At 38.4% G+C, this 21,360-nt stretch overlaps 1 protein-coding gene across 1 annotated transcript; it reads left to right on the plus strand.

The window, feature by feature from the left end:
* Nucleotides 1–2,889: 2,889 nt before the first annotated feature.
* LOC145991038 (zinc finger MYM-type protein 1-like) lies at nt 2,890–19,400 on the plus strand. Its single transcript, XM_083126729.1, has 2 exons — nt 2,890–2,969; nt 11,671–19,400. The coding sequence occupies exon 2, from the start codon at nt 11,907–11,909 to the stop codon at nt 14,367–14,369; it is 2,463 nt and encodes an 820-aa protein (XP_082982855.1). The 5' UTR covers nt 2,890–2,969; nt 11,671–11,906; the 3' UTR covers nt 14,370–19,400.
* Nucleotides 19,401–21,360: the final 1,960 nt, after the last annotated feature.

The raw sequence follows: 21,360 nt of genomic DNA on the forward strand, positions 1-21,360 counted from the left end.
AGAATTCGAGATTTCAAGAGCTTCGGGAAATTTCGAACATTTCCCGTCCCGAAAATTTCCCGACTTTGTCGGGAAATTTAAAGGTAGTGTCTGCTGCCACGTTCTTTTTCTGCTGGAACCTCAAAAAAGATGCGCGTGGCAGCAGACTCGGTCTTTGTTTTATCGTGATTTCATCATGCTATATATGCAATTACGTCTGCAACCAGGGGCGCCGACTTGTCAAAATTATTGGGGGGGGGGCTCTGATCAGTGAAATAAATGAATGAATGACTCACTCTCTCTCTTTTTTTAAGTTTTGGCCTCAGTGTTCGGAATCTCATAAAAGCCCATGAATTCCTCAAATATATCAAAATTTTTATTCACAGTTCGAATGCAGAATATTAATTTTCAACGAATGGATATGTCACCAGTTTCGTCAACCATAATAGCAAAATATTCCCGACTTTTAATAAGGTGCGTTGCAAAATGATAAGAACAGTATGGAATTTGAACATATCGTGGGAACGAAAAGGAAACAGGTAACGAAAGTGATGCAGACTGACAGAGAGAGGAAAGCATGTTATGAGAAATGTGGTACTGTTCAGGGAGACGTGTATGTGTAACAGCAGGCAACGTCGAAATCAAAAGAGCGTTGCAAAATGATAAGAACGGAGTGCGGTTATTTCAGTAGATGTCGTTGTCAGTGGCTACAGAGGGCGCTGTTGTGGCTAGCGTGTAGATCGCGAGGTATTCATGCCCTGTTGCGGAGTACGACAGCATTGATGAAGATACAGAATGGGCCGTCGAGCAGGATTGTCGGAACGTGAAAAGGGCCAGATATTGGCATTTAAGGAAGAGGGAGTGTCTTTGAATGAGATTGCACGCCCAATTTGTCGGAGCGCCTGTGTGGTGAACAATTTCATAAAACTTGGAGACAGGTATGGAATGAAGAAAGCACAGGGAAGGCCGCAGAAATTGACGTCCCGACAGGAACGTGACGTCCTGAGGAAGCTGGCTGCTGGTGAAACATCCCTGACAGTTGGCTCGTGATGCTCATATTCATGTGCATCAATCAACGCTATCACAGGCTGTGAAACGCAGCAATCGTCTCTGATATCGCAAGGCCAAACGACAGCCAAGACTCACAGCACAACACAAGGAGCGTCGCGTGTCCTTGGCCAAGATGTACATGGCGTGGAAGGAGGAATGGCGGCGGGTAATTTTCAGTGATGAAAAGAAATTCGATTTGGATGGTCATGATGGCTGGAGAAACTATTGGCATGATCTCCGCAAAGAGGAAAAGATCTTTTCCAAGAGACAACAAGGAGGACAGTCTGTAATGGTGTGGGGTGGGTTTGGTTATCATGGGAAAACGAAATTCGCCTTTCCCACAGGCCGTATGAATGCGCTAGGATACCAAAACGTCCTAACGGACAATCTATTGCCTTTTGCCAATGGCATTGGTGGCGATCAGTGACGTTTTCAGCAAGACAACGCCACTATACACACTGCTGAGTCCACTATCTTCTGGTTTCTTGACAGGAATGTGCATGTCATTGATTGGCCTGCGATTTCCCCTGATATTAACCCCATGGAAAACCTGTGGGGTCTTCTGTGCCGTTAAGTGTACGCCAATGGAACCCAGTACAACAACGTTCATGACTGTGGAATGCTATCGTTGCTGCATGGGATGCCCTAGATGCTAATCTATTGAAAACACTGGTGGACAGCATGTGTGATCGGGTCTTCAAAATGGTGTACTGCCATGGTTCGTGTATTGACTATTAAGGCAGGTCTGGGATGCCGTTCTTATGATTTTGCAACAGTAAACATGGTCACTTTTAAGGTTCGTTGCTTTGTACCTTCCCCTTCCCTGCACATGACTTCTGTTCAACACTTTTTCTCTTTCTGTACATTAGGTGAGCATTGTAATGTGCTGTGTACCTGTACCTGTAACTTGGTAGACCTGTCACACTTACTTTTTGATTAGTTCTTATCATTTTGCAACGCACCTTATCTGCTACCACGGAGCGCAAAACAGATCTTCCTAATATATCAATGATCTCGTTCTGAATGTCATGTGAGAGCCATTTGTAGCCCGAACGTCCCACCTACTACCCTAGTTCGTCTTTTGAAACTATTTTTAGTAAAAATGTTAACAATACTCATAATTGCATACTTAGTACATAGAATAGTTAGCTTAGTATATAGTGTTAAGTTATGTATTTTGCTGTCTCTGGTCATAGCCCTCCCAAAGTTGATGGTGTAGTGGTATCAGCCCCCCAAAGATGATGGTCTAGTCTAGAGCATTTCAAATGTGTATTTAAAGTTAAGTTCATGTGGCACAATTCAGAGTAAACTTTACAAGAGAAGCAAAATATTACATTAGATTATCTTAAGCAAAATTATTTTGGGGGCTCTGCAACCACATCGTTAACATTGGGGGGCTCGAGCCCCCCTCCAAGCCCCATGGAGTCGGCGCCTATGTCTGCAACACATACTGTGAAGTTGTAGCGATTACTTTCACAAAAATGTTTTAAGATTAGGTCCCTTAGCATTCTTCTAATAATAAACCTAAATGCTCTCGTAGTTAGGTTAGGTTCTGTTAGCATTAAAATAATATATTTCTAAAGAAAGAGTTCTAAATTACCTGTACATTAATTCCCACTAATCATAAACTTGCATTTCTCTCGTCTTAAGTTGTTCTTAAGATTTGTAACATCCTTTTAGCAGACGACTTACGTGGCAGGAGCAAATTTGACGCTTATTCTTACTGCTGACACGTCCGTGGCAGCAGACTCGGCCGAAAATAAAACACCTTTATGGTCAACCTTGCCGCAACTTTTGGAACGCGCACTTTGTATCTCTTCTGTTTTGCTTGTCAAATGTTTTTGTTTTTCATTTGTTTGTATCCTCTCCATGCAAAACCGCGAGCAAAGAAATAAACATTAACACAAGTACAGTGTGCTACAAAGGAAAGGTTAATGAAAGTAAGATTTTAATTAATATACTTGTGAAATATATTTTATTGATAGATAGTGATAGGCTATTTTACTAATGTCCTGTTCCGACAGTGATACTATACTTCCGTATAGGCTGTTTTACTGATGTCCTGTTCGTAAATGTTAACTCCTGCAGTTGGGTTTTCGGGTTAAAAATGTAAACGAGCAGAAATTCTAAGGCAATAAAACCGAATGTGCTGACCCTACTGAAGTAAAATACTTGTTATATATCCATATTCATACATAGAACTGGTAGTGATTGATTTCTGTGCATTTATCAGAGGATCTAACGACACACCGTGCACTGATACCAGACATTGTGACGTTCATCTTCTCTTAAGAAATGTATAGAACTTCTGTAACGCACGAAGGCGAAGATATTACTTCTCTGGGTTATGCATATAAGAAATAAAACGATCCAAGATATAGTTAAGATACCTTCACTCAGGTCCATACCCAGGATTTTATGTGTGTATATATACAGTAGTGGCTATTTGGGGCAGCGTGTGGGAGTTGCCCCCAACTTATTTGCCACTTTTGCCCCCGTACTATGGCCTCTTAATGCATTTACCATGAGAAAATTATTGTCCTCGCCCCCTCCACTTCCCCAGTTTTTGCATCCAATCGCCGTTACTAGTCAGGAGTATCTGCGTAGTTCTAACTTTCACAAATTAAAAATGTTTCCAAATTTCCTTTATTGTCTTGTGCCAGAACCATTGAACAGCCACGATAATTCAATGTTTAGAAAATAATATAGGTAAGAATTGACAATATAGAGAAAGTCTCCAATTTTGTTAATTTTCAGTATACTAACTAATTTTGGCCTCTGGAAATTGTACATTTGGTAAAATTTTCGTTTCCCCAAAACGTATTTCTTCAATTTTACAGGAGAAAGTACTTACCAAAATGAGGTTATTTATACTTTAGGAAGGTCTTGGAAGTGTATTTTCCTCTCGCTTAAATTTTTTTTCCGGTAAATCATGTAATTTTCGACATTAATGTCACTCCGATGCACGAAAGCTGTTCCCTTGATGTCCGTCTACTACATGAACCAAATTTTTGCATGCGTTAATGACGTAACAACTGGTCAGTATTTCCAAATACGCGGTTTTGTAACTGTGTAACAGTTCTAGAACATAAATAAACGTGAGTTACTGTTTATCATTTCTAATTACGAACTTGCGACAACATGACGTGCACAGGATCAGTGGCATGCTCAATGTGAGGTTGAAGGGGGTTATAACCCCCCCCCTTTTGCCCAGTATCTCTAAGGCTATTTATGAATGGTTCATGGGGTTATTTATGAATGGTTCGTGGGGCTATCCATAAATGGTTCGTGGTGCTATCCATCAATGGTTCGTGGTGCTATTTATGAATGGTTTGTGGGGCTATCCGTCAATGGTTCGTGGGCCTATTTATGAATGGTTCGTGGGGCTATATATGAATAGGGTAAATGTCTGTTATATCGGAGACACTTTCCTTCAAATTTACAGGAGAAACTACTTACGGAAATGAGTTTCTGTTGCATTTATCAAACTTCGTGGAGGTATTTTGTCACAATGGAATGCTGCACAACAGAAAATAAGCGCTTTTGATGTATAAAAGTAGACTTTTGTGTGAAGCGACAACATTATGCCGTTGTTTCCATTATGAATCAGCAGATGGCGAGAGTGTTGAAAGTCACGCGGTCTCGTGAGAGGAAGAAGTGTTTCCAAACGTGCCTTTTTTTAACCAGAATTTTTTTATTTTTATTTTTTTAACTTTACCTAACCTAACCCAACCTAACCTAACCTTGCTGGAAATGGTTCGTGGGGCTAACGTGAATGGTTTTTGGGGCTAACGTGAATGCTTTTTGGGGCTATCGGGAATGGTTTTTGGAGCTATCCGTCAATGGTTTGTGATAACATAATGAACACGAAAGTAGGTATTTTTCGGTTAAGAAGGTTGCAACACTGCATGCCCACTCCAAATCGACAAAACACAAGCACGACGCGCGATGATCCACAGCTGTGCGCGAAATATTCTATGCTCGGCAACGGAAGAAAGGTCCCAAAAGAATTACTCGTAATGTGAAAAATCGAAGTTATTTTCGTGTAAAAAACATAATGGCACCTTCAACTATGTTCCGCAATACACAATTGTTAAGTACGAACCATTTGAAACTGAAAATATGCGTTAGAAAAGTGTCTCCGATATAACAGACATTTACCATGAATAGTTCGTGGGGCTATCCGTGAATGGTTCGTGAGGCTATTTATGAATATTACGTGGGGCTATCTGTGAATAGTTCGTGGGCTATTTATGAATGGTTCGTGGGGCTATTTATGAATGGTTCATGGGGCTATCCGTTCATGGTTTGTGGGGCTATTTATGAATGGTTCATGGGGCTATCCGTGAATGGTTTGTGGGGCTATTTATGAATGGTTTGTGGGGTTTTCGAACCCGAAAAAAATTCTAATTTTGAAAAACAAATTTAACTATGTTTGCCTAACCTAACAGAACTTAACCTAACCTTGCCGTTCATGGTTTGTGGGGCTATTTATGAATGGTTCGTGGGGCTATTTATCAATGGTTCATCGGGATGTCCGTGAATGGTATGTGGGGCTATCCGTGCATGGTTCGTGGGACTATCCGTGCATGGTTCGTGGGGCTATCCGTGCATGGTTCGTGGGGCTATCCGTGCATGGTTCGTGGGGCTATCCGTGCATGGTTAGTGGGGTTTTTGAACCCAAAAAAAAATTTCTAATTTTGAAAAACAAATTTAACTGTTTGCCTAACCTAACAGAACCTAATCTAACCTTGCCGTGCATGGTTTGTTGGGCTATTTATGAATGGTTTGTGGGGTTTTCAAACCTGGAAAAAAATACAAAATCAGTAACACGAAAGTAGGTATTTTTCTATGAAGAAGTTTGCATCACTGCATAACCACTGATCATGGACTACACTAGTAAAGATTTCTCCGCCATATTGCGTGTAACGCAAGTGAAAGCGAACAAAATAAAAATACTCGATATTTCGAAAATTGATATTATTTGCGTGCAAAAAACAAAACGCGAACGTAAAGAATCCTTAGGAATGTAGAATACGTAAGTATAAATGTGAAAAATACGAAAATAAGGGAATTAGAGACGTTTGGTGGTTACTGAAATTTTAATGTACATTTTGATGAAACATTGTTCATTAACCCCAAAAACCATCCACGGGTAGCCCCAAAAAACATTGATGTTAGCCCCACGAACCATTCACACAAGGTTAGGTTAGGCCTCTTAGGTTAGGTTCCACTCATTTCACCCCTAAATTGATCACAAAAATAGGGTTCGTAATAGAATTGAACATCATAAATCATTTTCTTGTAAAACAACGGCGTGGTTGGAAACAATGACAGGAGATTAAATTTTCCTTCGTAAAACTATGCATATACACCTATAAATAAATAAAAATCAATCGGCTTTTTTTTTTCAAATTTCCAGACGTGACCCCTGGTTTTTTACAACAGATTTGTGATTAGGAGGCCAAAATTAGTTAGTAGCCTATATCGAAAATTAACAAAATTGGAGACTTTCTCTATATTGTCAATTCGGTCCATAATATATTTATAAATTAAATTATACGCATTAGCAATTATTATTACAATAAAGAATTCTAAATGTGAGTTAACCACAAAAAGGGAGAGAGAGACAGACACTTTTGCCTTGCAGCCAGTCGCAGTGATTGGGTGCCAAAAATGGGTACAAGGACAATTTACTTTGTCTTGGTAGACAGGTTTGAGTTTTTGTTTTAGGTACGCTTTTATGCACTAAAAGACTAACTGGGACTGGACCTACAGTTTAACGTGGGATCGGAACCACTATGTGCCTCCATCGGGTCTGGGTAGGCAAAGCTTAGCATTAAGAGGCCATAGTGCAGGAGCAAAAGTGGAAATAATGGGGAGGGGGGGTGTCAATGGCATCAATAAAACTAAAGGAACCCAATATCCCAGACTGCAGATTTCTGGAGACTGCCTCTCTCTTTACACAACAAACACATTCATTTGCACGAGGACAAAATTGAAATTTTTACAGGTTTGAAAAATCGTAGATGTTATTCTTGTAGCTTTTTGTAGGTTTACATTTCAAAATTTCATGGTTCGAGGGGGGGGGGCATGGCCCCTCCCCTGGGTACGGGCCTGCGCTTCGCTATTGGTGTTCTGTCAAACTTCCATATCGTTGTTTTTCTTCTCAATAGTGTAATGACGAAATTCCAATTACAGTATATCATTTATACAGCATTTTTAGAAAAAATAATTAAAGTAGCCAGTGACCAACCGTACACCATTGAAAATTTCAACTTTTAAAAATTTAATCTAAAGATTTCAATGTTTAACAAAGCCTAAAATTTATTTCAGGATGTGTGAACCACATGTAAGCGAAATACCTAGCCCTGAAGTGTAATCAGCATACATCAAGTATCGTGGACCACTTTTTAAAATATAAATTACGTTCTACATGTGCAAAAACCAGGGCTGAGTCAATACAGATACCGATGTATTGGTATCAGAAAGTATTGGTTGATATTTTTGCACCGATACTAGCCAATACCATTGTCTTTGAGTCGCTAGAAGCGTGGTCAAGATCAAAATTGGTTCCTTTCCAACTTACTGAAAAAAACTGAAAATTACGTATTTGTGCATTTGTTAGTTGAACGTGGACTCAAGTTCCGTGAAGGGCAAGTACGTGACAAAAAATCCATACGCAGACAAGATTCATGGTCAAGTATCTTGCAAAAGAGGGGTAACGTGAAATTCCCCACAGGAGTTCCTTTGAAGTCTACCAGGCTTTGTTCCCACAGATGACATCTCATGTAACAATAATCCCAATACGGTCCCGGTGCCAACAAGGCATCTGGGGTATTGTGGACATCTCTCTTCTTAAGAGACCTCCCGCAGTGTCATCGCTCACGTGGTGGACGTGTCTGAGACATAGTACATAGCATATTCCTAAAATTCAAATACCTGGGGTAATCCCCTTTTCCTTTCCAACTTTAGACTATTGTTTGTCCCGACCTGGATAACTGGGTTTGAGAAGGTGTGTTTAGGCACAGGGGCACGGCAGGGGAATAATGTTCTTTGAACGACAGATGATGGCAGGTACTTTCTGGAATGTGTAGTGATGGGTTTGGATTTTCCTCCACGCCAATGGATAGAACTATGCAATTACTTTTTCTTTTTAGAAATCATTTGCCAAAAGTATATATATGTCGAAAAGCCACATCGGAATATCACTGTACTGAAGTCAATTGCCTGATTTAGAAGCAAGAGACTGGTTAGTTATCATTCTCTCCTTATGTTTAGTTTACAAATTTTTATTATCTTTGTTAAAGGACAAGAAAGAGACGAGATTGGTTTTACATTATAGCTTTACTGTTAGTTTTAGACGTCGTGTCCGGCCGGGGCTGGTTAATAGATTATTATTCTTGTGTTCACGGATGATTTAATGTTAGTTTGGGAAGATTGATGCCTTAGTTTTAGAAGAGGTTGAAGAGGCATGATCTGATTTTTCAACATTGGGGGTGGGGGGACGAGGACACGATTATCTTGCTCTTAGGTTCTTATAATATTTATGTCTTATTTTTGAAACCTCTGATCGATTGTCACTGATCTAAAAAATACTGTAAACTTGAGATGCATCGTTGCAACTGAACACAATAGCCTTTGTTATTTTGAACTGGAATTATACAAGTATCGGTATCGGCTCAGCCCTAGCAAAACACGTGCAAATTCGAAGAACAATGTAAAATTACTACAAGCATCAAACGTAACAAGAATGTAAAATTACTATCGGCATCAAACCTAACATTCCTAACCAAACAAAAATGTCAGATTACTATCAACATCACCATGGCGGAATGGTTAGCACAGCATAGACGGCCTGGATATGGGTGTTGTGTCCCCTTCATCAATTTTATCATATCAACACTCGTCCTCATCTTTGTGATTAGCCATTTATTTTTAGTTTTTGTCTGATGAAGGGAGCTTGTGTTCTCCCGAAACGTAATATCAAAAATTGTGCTTATATACTTGTAGCCATAAACTAGGAGAGAAATAATTTCTTATTCTTAAATGTGTTTACTGTTTACTCTGCCTCAACACACAGAGTCAGGCATCATTTTATAATTTTTAATGTGCTTTTTTAAAGCTCAATATTGTAGGTGAAGTAGATACTATTTAGGGAGATTTCACACTGAAGTGGCATTGCCCAGTTGAATAGAGATTTTCCCCTACAGTCCGTATTATAACTAGGGAACAGAACTTTATGTGCTAAAAAACTCAGAAATATTTTTTTATGTGACAAAAATAAAAAAATAAAAACATTTGGTAACAAAAACAAAATATTACATGCATTTTAAACACCTGAAATCAGTTTCTAAATGCTTACCTCTTAGCGAGTTATTTTTTGGAAGAGTTGCAGTGGATTCACCATAGTTTTTTCAAATTCTCCATTGTAAATCTGTGACGATTATCTCTAAATAGCATCTTATATTGTGAGAAAGATCGCTCCACGTCACAAGAAACAATACTTGCATATTTGAAGCACGAAATGTCACTAATGCTGAAGTTTTCCAAAGCTTCCTCTTGCTCACCTTCCAAAACATGTGCAATTTGGCACAAAGTTGAAAACCTTTGTTTTTCCACAACATTTCTGTACATTTAGACATTAGCACTTGTGCGTTAGATCCAGTGAGTTTTTTTCAGTTTTGTTTATACTATACGGACTTCACCCACGGAAGCTGCCAAAGTGTTCGCGGATGATTCAAGCTTTTGTATGGAATTAGAGAGAAAGGACAGGTTTGTTGAGATGTATGCCAATTTGACTTTTAAGGAGGGATCCTTTAACAGTTCTTGCAGAATTTCTTCTTTGTCGAGATCATTTACAACAGAAACAATTTTTTCAAAGTTCTGAGCATAATATACAGCTGCATCCAACCAAGTGCCCCATCACGTAACTACAGGTGTACGGGGAAGGGGAACCTCAGGACATTTTTCTTTAAAAATTTATATTCTTCTACGCGACTTGATAAAAACTTTCTTCCCATTTGAAACCAGTGTATCAACATTGGGATAAAGAGCTCTTAATTTTTCACATATTCTATGCAACGCATGAGACACACATGAAACGTGCACCAGTATGGGGTAGCTAACGGCAAGACCTACTGCAGCTTTTTTCATGTAAGCTGCAGCATCTGTCACGAGGAGAACATTGTCAATCATGTAGCCCCAGCTAGCTCTCTACACACTAGCAAATAATTTTTCGTTGAGACAGTTTCGTCATTATTTAGCACTCCCACAATCACATTTCCCACTTTTCTAGCGGTGGAGTCTGTAGTTTCGTCAATACATACCCAAATATTTTGATGCGCACATTGTGAGCAAATATGTTGTAAGGTTTGCTCGTAACAACCTGTGCAGATACATTTTTTGCAATGTTGATTCGTCACGCGGTTCGAAGTTCATATATTTCGCGAGAAAGTTACGTAAATCAGGGTTCATTAATTTGAACAGTGAAATATCTGTGGACACAGAAGCTCTGCACAAGTCCATTGAAAAAGCGGACAATTTTTACGGTTCCCCAGAAGTAGATGGAGTTTGTTGCCCAATAAGTGCCTGTCTGCCACTCAAACGTGAAGAAGCAACAACATGCTTACCTCAATGCTGCGTAATTTGCGAACGTTGGTCAGCTGCGATAGATTTATCACACGGTTGGCAAAACAACACTTTGCCATCAGTTGAAAACACATCCTTATATTCTTTACAGAACAGTTGCAAATGAGATGAAACACTTGCCTTAACTTTTGGCATATCACACGAGAAAAAACACAAGCACCGAATCAGAACATGACAAAAACAGAAACACTCTCGAAGCTCTGCATTATGTTGTACGCTTGCCTCATCTGGGTAATATTTTCCCCAATAGGATCGTAGTCGAGGTGCCAGAAGTCTGCCAGCGAGCATTTTCAAAGACAAAACAAACCTAGCACTCTTGATATGAAAGAGGTGTGGAGAATAAACATTTTTCCTTCGAGTATTTCAAGGTTGCTGAAGTAAATGAGCGATTTTGTGTATTTAAAAGGAAAATTCGCAAAATATGCATGTTTTGACATATCAAGGCTACGATCAGAATTTTGGCAAAAATGAGGGTCTCTATCTTATTGCATAAAAACATTTATTTACATAAAGTTCCGTTCCCTAATTATAACAGCCCGACCCTGTGGCCGAGCGGTTAGCACATCGCGCTGCGACGCCAAGGGTCCCGGGTTCGAATCCTGGTCGGGCTTGGTTGTTTGTGAATTTCCATTCATCAATTTCATCCTTTCATCACTCATCCTCATCTTCGCAAATTAGCCACGAGGCACAAAACGCGAAGTAAAATAAACTAAATCAATCAATCAATCAAACCTAATTATAACATTCATTATGCATCCACATCCAACAATCCAAGGTGATGTGATGTGCTACTGAAAAAAGGCTGTTGTTTGAGTTACTCCAAAGCAACAAATGCAGCTTTGTCACATCTCTCCTCTGCAAAATGTTTATTTATTTCATAAGGCTCATTTTCAAGTTTCATGTCTCCTATGGTTTGTCACTTCATTGCGAAGCTCCTTTAGTGATACTTCAAAATTGTATGTATTTATATGTTTACTTCCTTCTTTACAGATCTGGAACATCAGTAATTTACATGTATTCAAAAGAACTTTCAACAAGTTATCTGGAAAAAATCAAAATGAGGCATTCACAAGACAACATATAAATGTTCAGTGGGGAGATGAAATGACAAGTAACTTAATTTGAATGCTATTTCTTTTCAAGTTCGCATATTTGTCCACCTTAGACTTCACACTACCAACTTCATGTTACATTTAGTAATGGTGCTTATAAGTTCTCTCTGAAACATGGAAAATACATATTCAGTATCATGTAAATCTGAAAATGAGGAAATGGAAATTGATAATGTATGTGTAAACAATGATTCGAATGACAGCAACACCGATATAGCAAATCCCCTCAACCGTGAAACGATCAAGGACATAAAAGAGGAGGATGGAGATACATGTGAAACATCTTTATGTGATGAATCTGGTCAGTCAACTATTATCCAACATGACCCTGGAATTACAGATGGCTCCTTGAAGACCGAGCCAAATGGTCCAGATGCAGCAGCTGAATTTAATGGAATGAAAATAGAAATTAACGATGTTGAAGAATCAAACACGAATGCTCTTGCAGAAATAACTGAAACTAAATCTGACACATACAGGCCGGTGAATTCAGTAGATGAGCTGTTGAAGAGGCCTTTTTTGACAAGGACATTGGAAGAACAATTGATTATAAAACAGTTAGGCCGACCAACTCCAGACCTTGATTTAACGAATTATTCTGTTGGTGTCAACAGAACTTATAAGAGAAGTTTCAACAGAGGCATGTATGATAGGAATAACTGGGTGTGTGGCTGCGATATTAGGAACGCTTTGTTTTGTTTTCCATGCTTACTTTTTGGTAACAGTGATCCATGGGCTAAATGTGGAAGGAAAGACCTAGGCCATCTCTCTATATCAACCAAGAAACATAGAGAAAGTAAAAAACACATCAATAATGTTTTAGATCTCAGTGCTGTAGGTGGAGTCAACATTGAAACATTACTAACTCGTGCCTACCTTGAAGAAAAGGTAAAACACAATCAGCAAGTAGAAAGAAACAGATATGTGCTTTCTAGAATTATCGACTGCATAAAATTTTGTGGTGCATTCGAACTTGCCTTGAGGGTGCACGATGAAACTTCTGAAGATCCAAATGTTTTGTTCGGGTTAGTGGATCTACTCTCCAGCATAGACAGTGCAGTGAAAGAGCACATAGAATCTTATCAAGCCTTCAGGGGAAAGTCAAAATCAATACAAAATGATTTGTTGTACTGCATGCTAGAAACTTGTCGTGAGGTGATAATGGAAGAAATGAAACAAGCGGAGTTCATTGCAATAATGGCAGAAGAGACGACACACGTTTCCGAACAGCCTCAATTGGTGTTGCTATTTCGTTACGAGAAGAATGGTGTTCCGCATGAAAGATTTTGGGGGTTTTTCAAGCCAGTGGGACTAACTGCAGATGCAATTGCTAGGTGCATTTTAAATGAACTGGATGAAATGTTCAAAGATACATCACACAAAATTATAGCTCAAACTTGGGATGGTGTGCATGCGATTGGTGGTGGAAAAACTGGAGTTCAAGAAAAAATTAAAATCCATTATCCCAATGCTCATTATATCCACTGTTATGCTCATCATCTAACTTCAACTATGGAAAAGGCAGCTTCTCAAAATCAATCAGCAAGGTTATTTTTCCTTAACTTGTCGGGATTCCCTAGTTTCTTTTCAAGATCACCAGAATGCTTGTTGGTATTGGAAGCAGTGGCAGTTCAAAGGAACCCTTGCAGAAAAACACGCAGGTGGAATTTCAAATCAAAAACTGTTAATGTTGTGGATGCATATAAAAAAACGTTGGCTCAGTGTCTATCAAAGTTAGAGAAATCGTCATCTAACAGGACTTGTCTCGAGGCTTACAGGCTCCGTTGCAGTTTAAAAGATGATGATTTCCTCTTTTGGTTGTCATTTTTCAGGAGATTAATGCAGCATGTAGACACATTACATGATCAATTGCAAGCAACATCGATTGATGCCATGAAAGTGAAAGACAGTGTGTCACAATTTGTGCTAGAGATTAATGAGATCAGAGACTCAGTAGACAACATGAACACAGCAGCAAGTCAAACATTGGAGAATAAACGTCAAAAACTATCAAACCGAACTGACGATGCCAAGCAAGTGTGTGACAGCATCACACAGGAGATCCGTGATCGTTTCCAATCCTTAGATCATCTTGAAGCAGAAAAATTATTAAGTTCTTCAAACTTTGAGAAATACTCAATCAATTTCCCACATGCAGAACTTAATACTACCACCCAGACATACAGCATGCTAGAGAGTAACAAATTAAAGGCTGAGCTCTCTGTTTTTTACAACCGACAGGACTTCTGGTTTATGGAAGGAATTGTTCCATTCCTACAGTTCATTTTAACGAACAGTCTACAAGAGACATTCTCTGAAGTAACAAAACTTTTGAAAATCTTAATTACAACACCAATGAGAACTTCTGAGCCAGAGAGATGCTTTTCATCGCTCAAGAGGATAAAAACATTCCTACAGAACACTGTGACCCCTATGTCGCAGGAACAGCTTAGTGCACTTGCAATGCTGTCAATCCAGAAGGAAATGATTTCCAGCATTGAAGGGTTCAATGCCAGAGTGATTGAGAAATTCTGCACCAGGAAGCAGTGTCGGATGGACTTTACATTTCGCCAGTGAGTGAATGTTATGGGCATAAAGTTTGGACATACAGGCAGATATGTGTATGTAGTCAGAAACTGGTTGGATGACCAGTGTGCAATCAGAGTGAAATGCTGTTGTTAGGGACTCATTGAAGAACCTGCTGAAATATCTAACACACTCTCTCTATTCTGAAAAAAAAAAAAAAAACTTGAATCATGTGCCTTTTGATTTTTAATATTAATTGGTTTCCCTGCCAGAAATTAATATAAATTATAGGAATTAAGTTGTGGTTTTAAGGATACCATAACAACATTAATGGTCTCCAGAACTGTACAACCTTTTCACACATATCTTAATTGCACTTTTTTGACTGGGTATATGGTGTATTATGTCAATTTCAGGCAAGGACTGATTTGCATGTGCTTCCAAAAATTTTATATAACAATAACAATTATTATACCCTGAACAAAATGGAAGCATTCTGTTAAGTAAAAGGTTATACTATCACCACTGTATTTATATATGTAAATGGTAGCTAGTATTCAGAAGCAGTTACCTTGAACTAAGTATATTTTTGATGGACATATTGTGTTTACCTGCATGTTTAAATCTAGAGTTGCAAAGAAGCTGGATTTTTTGAATGGACTTATATATATATATTAAACCTGGCTTTTTTACCAATTAAGGCTAACCAATTTCACTTGCAGTGTTTGTTACGAGTTCAGAGGTTTGTAATATCATATTTTGCAATTAGATAAATAGTTTTACATGGTGTAGCTACCACACATTTGCCACTTCTTCTTCAGGGTGTCCAAAAATTCAAGCAACCGAGACTTTGAACATACATAACTTTTGTACAAATAGTTACAGAGGTATGAATCTTCCACTGGTTATTAAACTTTGTCCATATGGATTTTTTTTAAACATTAAACTAGAAAATTGTGCTGTTCATGAATGTTCAGAATGGAGAAAAGTTACTAAGGTGTAAGAAAGTTTTTGTACAGAGTGAAAACGAGCATGGATAAAATGCAGCTATGGAGTCATTAGCAAAACGTTTTCAATGTGAACATGCAGGCACGCTCCCAGTCAAGTGGAATGCTGGCATAGGTATTGTTGTAGGCCTATCGTCTATCTATCAGCATGTTCGAAATGGGCAAGGTGAAGGAACTTAGTTCCGATCTGAAGGATGTTATTATAAATTTGGCCCTTAGAGGTTATTCGTTAAGAAAAATTGGACAAACAGTCAATAAATCACATTCCACAGTTCAATACATAGTAAACAAATTTAGAGAGGAAGTTTCAACACAGAATGTGCCGAGAAAACCAAATGAGAGACGGTTGAATAAATGTGATGAACACTTTATTTTGAAAAGAGTGCGAGAAAACCCGACTAAATGTTCCTCAGTTAAGACCGTTAGTAGAAAATGTTGCTGGCAAGATGATGTCCGATCAAACTGTCCGACGTGCCTTGTGGAAGCATGGATATCATGGCAGAATACCACGAACGAGGCCGTATGTAAATAAGGTGAATCACAGGAATAGACTTTCATTCACGAAAGGGCACATCCACAAGGACCAGGAATTTTGGGATAGTGTCATACGGTCAGACGAGTCCAAGATTAATATATACGCAGTGGCGTATCCTGGATTTTCATAAAGGGCATGCTGTACACAATTTTTTTAAAACATATATTATGGAATAGGGGATAGCATTATACGTATTCAATAGCTGACGATTTGCACATTAACATTAATAAATATTGCATAACGTATATAGTAATGAAATATGGATAATAAAGTTCAAAACTCACCAGGTTTGATGTCTGATGTGGAAGTCTTCATAAAATTATAAAATCACTTGATATTTATAAACAGTTTATATTTACATTGGAGATTCACAATTTAGGTTTGTTTGGTTTATGCAAATAAGATTATAGTAGAGGCCTAAATTGCAATCAGATATTCAGGAACAAAAGACTAGACTTAATTAAAATAATTTAAATGTAAATTCTGATCTTCTGTTTTGAGTGGTAAATTCCCTTATGACATCTTCGTAAAATGAGGGCAATGCTTTAATTTTCAGAAGCAGCTCTTTTTCAATGGATAATATACCAAGCGCACTTAATCTTTCTTGCAATTGGGTTGCTCTAGTATAAATTCTTCTTAATGCTGAAAAAGATCGTTACACTGATGCAGTTGAAGCTGGTATTGACAAAATGAGTGTAGCCAACTTGTAAGTTTCACTCATAATGTTATGAATAGTGTTCCTGTTCATATATGGCACTAGTTCATGTAGAGGTTTATTTTCAAACTCGGGGGAAGAATAGAGAGCAATCAACTCATTCTTTAGCTTTACAAAGTAAAATAATAATAATAATCCTGTATCACACCCTCTGTTTCATTTTCCGTCATTTTTTAAAAATATTTCGGGAAAATACTGCACTAAGCCATGTGGAACTTTGAAAGAGGCTCAGAAATAAAAATAAAACAAACTTCAAACTAAATGTGCATTGCGCTGTACCTCCAAGGAAAAAAAATAATCGCTGCCACCTCTTTGTTCAACGAAACAACAAGCATACTCTTCTCTGTAGCTGTCACCTCACAGCATGCAGCCAACGTGATATCCACGCATTGTGAAGGGGAAGAAGCACAGGTGCAGCGCTTGCCCACGTTAAAATCTTCCTTCGCTGATGCAGTACATCGCAGCTTGCTCTGCAACGACATTAATGAGCATTTCTACATTCTAATTTCTTCATATAGGAGAAGTATTTATTTTACAGGGGAGCGCTCAACTAAGCTTATATTACATTTCTTGGATCTGAAGTGAAAGAAAGTAATAATTCTTTTCCCACAATTGACGCATGCATCGCATGTGCCCAGAATATGCCTCTGTATATACGGGTCAGATGGGATAAATAGGGTCTGGAGAAAATCAAATAAAGACAATGATCACGTTAACACAGTTCCAACAGTTAAACATGGTGGTGGGTCATTATTGATTTGGGGCTGTATGTCGTCCAAAGGTGTTGGTACCATCCAGTTTATTGATAGTATCATGATGCATATGTCTAGTTGGACATATTGAAGAACAATGTAAAACAGAGTGCCCAAAAAAATGGACATGCCGCCTATCTAAGATTCCAACATGACAATGACAGTAAGCATAAGGCGCGAGTTAACATGATTTGGCTAATATGGAATGTACCATACTACTACAAACACCAGCTCAAAGTTCAGACTTAAATCCCATTGAGCATTTATGGGCAATTTTGAAGAGGCGAGTCCATAAAGCAGGTGTCAAGTCCAAACTAGAGTTGAAAACTGTTGTGCAAGCCAAGTAGAATAAAATAAGCTCTGAAGCATGTCGGAAACTGGTTAATTCTATGAAGAACAGGTGTCAAGCAGTAATTAAAGCCAAAGGATACGCATCAAAGTATTAGAATTGTCAGCCAATTTGCTCTGAATATACTCTTTTTTTTCTTTTATATTATTAAGTGTACGATTAGAAAAGTTGTACAAAAAATGGCATGTTTCTCTTTCAGTTTCATTTATTATTGTCATTATTTATACAGAATTTGGGTAAGATTTTATGTTCCTAATGATATTAGTTATTGAACTGTAAAGAAACAATTTCAAAATAGTGTCTTTCCTTTCAGATATTAAAGCATTTTCTTTGAAAATCAGTGTGTACGAATAAGAATGTTACATACTATACCTATCTTTTTGTACGATAAATTTCAAATCTTTCTTTCATCTGGACACTGACTTAATAACATAACCAGACGTCGGGCAGACCTGATACTGCCCTCCAACATAACAAATGTTGCCAGTACACCTCGTAATTAAAAAAAAAGAAAATACATGCTTCCTTATAAATGAGACGTAATTAACCCCATAAATAGTCTGTAATACATAAAGATTTATTGTTCTTTTATCAATTTGGTAAATATTCACAGAGACCATTGATACACATTGGAAACTTTCTCAAGTGACTCCGCAGCTGTCTCTTGTCCATGTTTGTTTTCTCTTCACACTCTTTTTTTCTTTTTTTACACACTACCGTATTGCATGGGACCCTTTCGTTCATTGATTCTTGTTTGAGTCTCACACGATCGAGGATGCTACGCTCAAGGGTATAGAATCAAATATCAGTCTCTCTAGTCTTTCCAAGAGTATGCGCATGCATCTGGTTGATTCTCCTGTTAAATGCCAATTGTATGACGTGTGCTTTCAGTCCAAGTTCTTGGCCCTGCTGTTGTGATGCACCTGATAGTGGTTCAAGTTTGTTTGGGTTCGGTTGAAAGTTCGTGCTTACAATTAGTGGTTCGTGATTACAGTAACAAAGTAGTACAGTATGAGTTGATAATCAGTGTGTGTATCATTCACACATACTGGAAAATGGAGCCCACAAAGGCATGCTAGCGACAATTTATTGCACAGTTTGGGGTCCGGAAACTGCCTGCAAAGTCTTCCATTGAATATTTGGTGAAAAAACTGGGAACAATGTGTGCAGGCATGCATTGATGCTAATGGTGACCACTTTCAACACTCAGTGTGATGTCGCCATGCTTCTCATGCACCAAGGTATGTCCGAAGCAAATTTTATTACATTATGAGTACGACCAATAGTTTGACTTTTATAAGTGAAAATCAGGGTCCGAGAGCGAGTGAAACACCCTGTACATTTTAACATGGAGATGATTATTATTCATCTCACGATCCACTAACACATTCAAATTACAGCTATACATGAACTACTGGTCTTCAAGCATATACTGTTCGTTTTGCCCTTGCGAACTACTAGACAAATAGCAAATAGCACTTGCTGCAGCACTCTATTTTACACCTTAGTAAATCTTCTCCATACTGAACGTTCATGAACAGCACAGTTTTCTAGTTTAATGTTTAAAAAATATCCACATGTACAAAATTAATACCCAAAGTAAGATGCATGTCTTATCGCTTTTTGTACAAAAGTTATGTACAGTCAAAATCTCAATTGCACGACTTTTTGGACACCCTTTAGCTACTAATTTGTTTTTGCCATTTGAGAGTTTACATATGTGCCCAGCCCTGGCCCAAAACCATGGTAACGGTTGAAGTTTTTGCTTGCGATGACGTGTGATCGGCCAAGTGAATCCATCACTTCAATGTAAAGTCACGTGAAATGACAAAACGACAGTGTTGCAGTATGCAGATATTAAACACCAGAACAAGAACAATGTCTAGATGAGGATGTGTACTACAGGCTGTGGAAAAGGAGATGTGATAGCCACTAACGCCGTCAAACGGTTGGGCGGGAACTTTACGTCACATACCATGAAGAAGTAATAGGATCTGAGCTGATTATGTCCTTTGCGATTAGTCACTTAATTAAATTATTTACTAAATCTCACCAATTTACATTGTCGAGTTCATTATTTGTGTTATTTTTGGTTTAGGTTCAACATCTTCTCCGAAGAGAAAATTATGCTCATTTCTTTGTTTTCCTTGACCCTGTACATCCAGGGCCAAGGATGTCAGTAATAAGGTGTGTTACGTATATACAGTGTACACCATGGCCGGCGCTAGTAATTTTGCCGCCTGGGAGGTAGCGGCAGATGCCGCTCCCTCTCGAAACTCCCATTACGTAGCAACGGTAAATTGAAATTCCTAAGTAAAACATCAAACTATAAAATAAATAATTTTATTATACTATTAACCAAAAAAGGATATCTCGCTCGACCACAGTTAAACACTAATTTTATATTAGACTTATTATTATACTTTATGAAAACTCTCTCTTTCTTTTAAATGTATCTTAAATGTATTAGGAAAGAAATGAAGGCTTGACTTCATATGTTTAACGTTGTAGGTCTGTGATACATGATTGGATTTTTAAAATGTGGGTGACCTAAGGTCTTAATTCTTTCCTGCGCTCTGGGGTTCACTCAGCCTCAAATGAATGGGTGTACCATGGGGGAAACCCTGGGAGGTAAAGGCGGCCGGAGAGTGGTGCTGATCACATCATCTCTAAAATGGCTGAGATCGAGAATGTGTGTGGGCCTACTCCCACATCCCCTATACGTGCCTTCATGACATGGTGCTATGTGCACAGGGAACTTTACCTTTGCATTTAATATTCTTCTTCGTATAAAGCTATCTTGCATAAAACAGAAACAAGGGTATTTCAGACATGATTGATAGGAGATAGTATTTTTATTAACCTTAATTTCCAAGAAGAACTTTGTTCGCCACTTGCCACGTTTACCGACAAAGTTAATAAATCCGAAGTTCTACACTCACATTAGGTGCAAAATCATGACTCTTTATCAGTTCAAGATCTCCTTTCGTGTAATTGTTTTCTTATAGCCAAAAACGCTTTTCGTTCATCTTTTAATTCACTAGCTTTCATGTGTTAACATTCCGGGAGTTTTCTACAATTTTCAAATAAAGATAAGATTGCATGTCTTTAAGCTTACTAATATCATAAAAGAAATGGAAAATTCACTATGATGTTTAAGCTGCTCAAATCTTTCTCTTAGAGCTAAAATAATCGTCTACGGCCTGGTAATAAATATCAACTTTGTACCGCTTTAGTGGACCTTCAACAGTTTCATCATACTGAAACTGCTTCTCCTTTCGATTTCGGCCCTCTACAGTGTTGCCTATCTTTGGATCATCTATATCTAGATTCGATGCCAATTCTTTCTCATCAACCTGGACTCAAAGGTCGCCCCCCCCCCCCCCCGACGCCTCCGCGAGTGGAGGGAGGGAAGTCCTACCAGGCTGCCAAGTGGCGTCTAAGAAACTTTGAAATTTTCATCACTCCTGCTTTTTTCAAAACGCCTATATGCTTGCAAGAAATCACCAAACACATCGTAGATTAATATCTTGAAGGCATTTGCTCATTACATTACGTGGAATAAGAAGTCATACGTACCATATAACTAGTGAGCAAAGAAATGTAAAGCCACACAACTAGTTTGCAATACACCGAGCCTCATGTGCTACCATTTGGACAGTTTTATTGTCGCCAATTATTTGA

Source organism: Lepisma saccharinum, chromosome 8, assembly GCF_977018435.1.
Source record: "Lepisma saccharinum chromosome 8, izLepSacc3.1, whole genome shotgun sequence".
NCBI classification, from domain to species: domain Eukaryota; kingdom Metazoa; phylum Arthropoda; class Insecta; order Zygentoma; family Lepismatidae; genus Lepisma; species Lepisma saccharinum.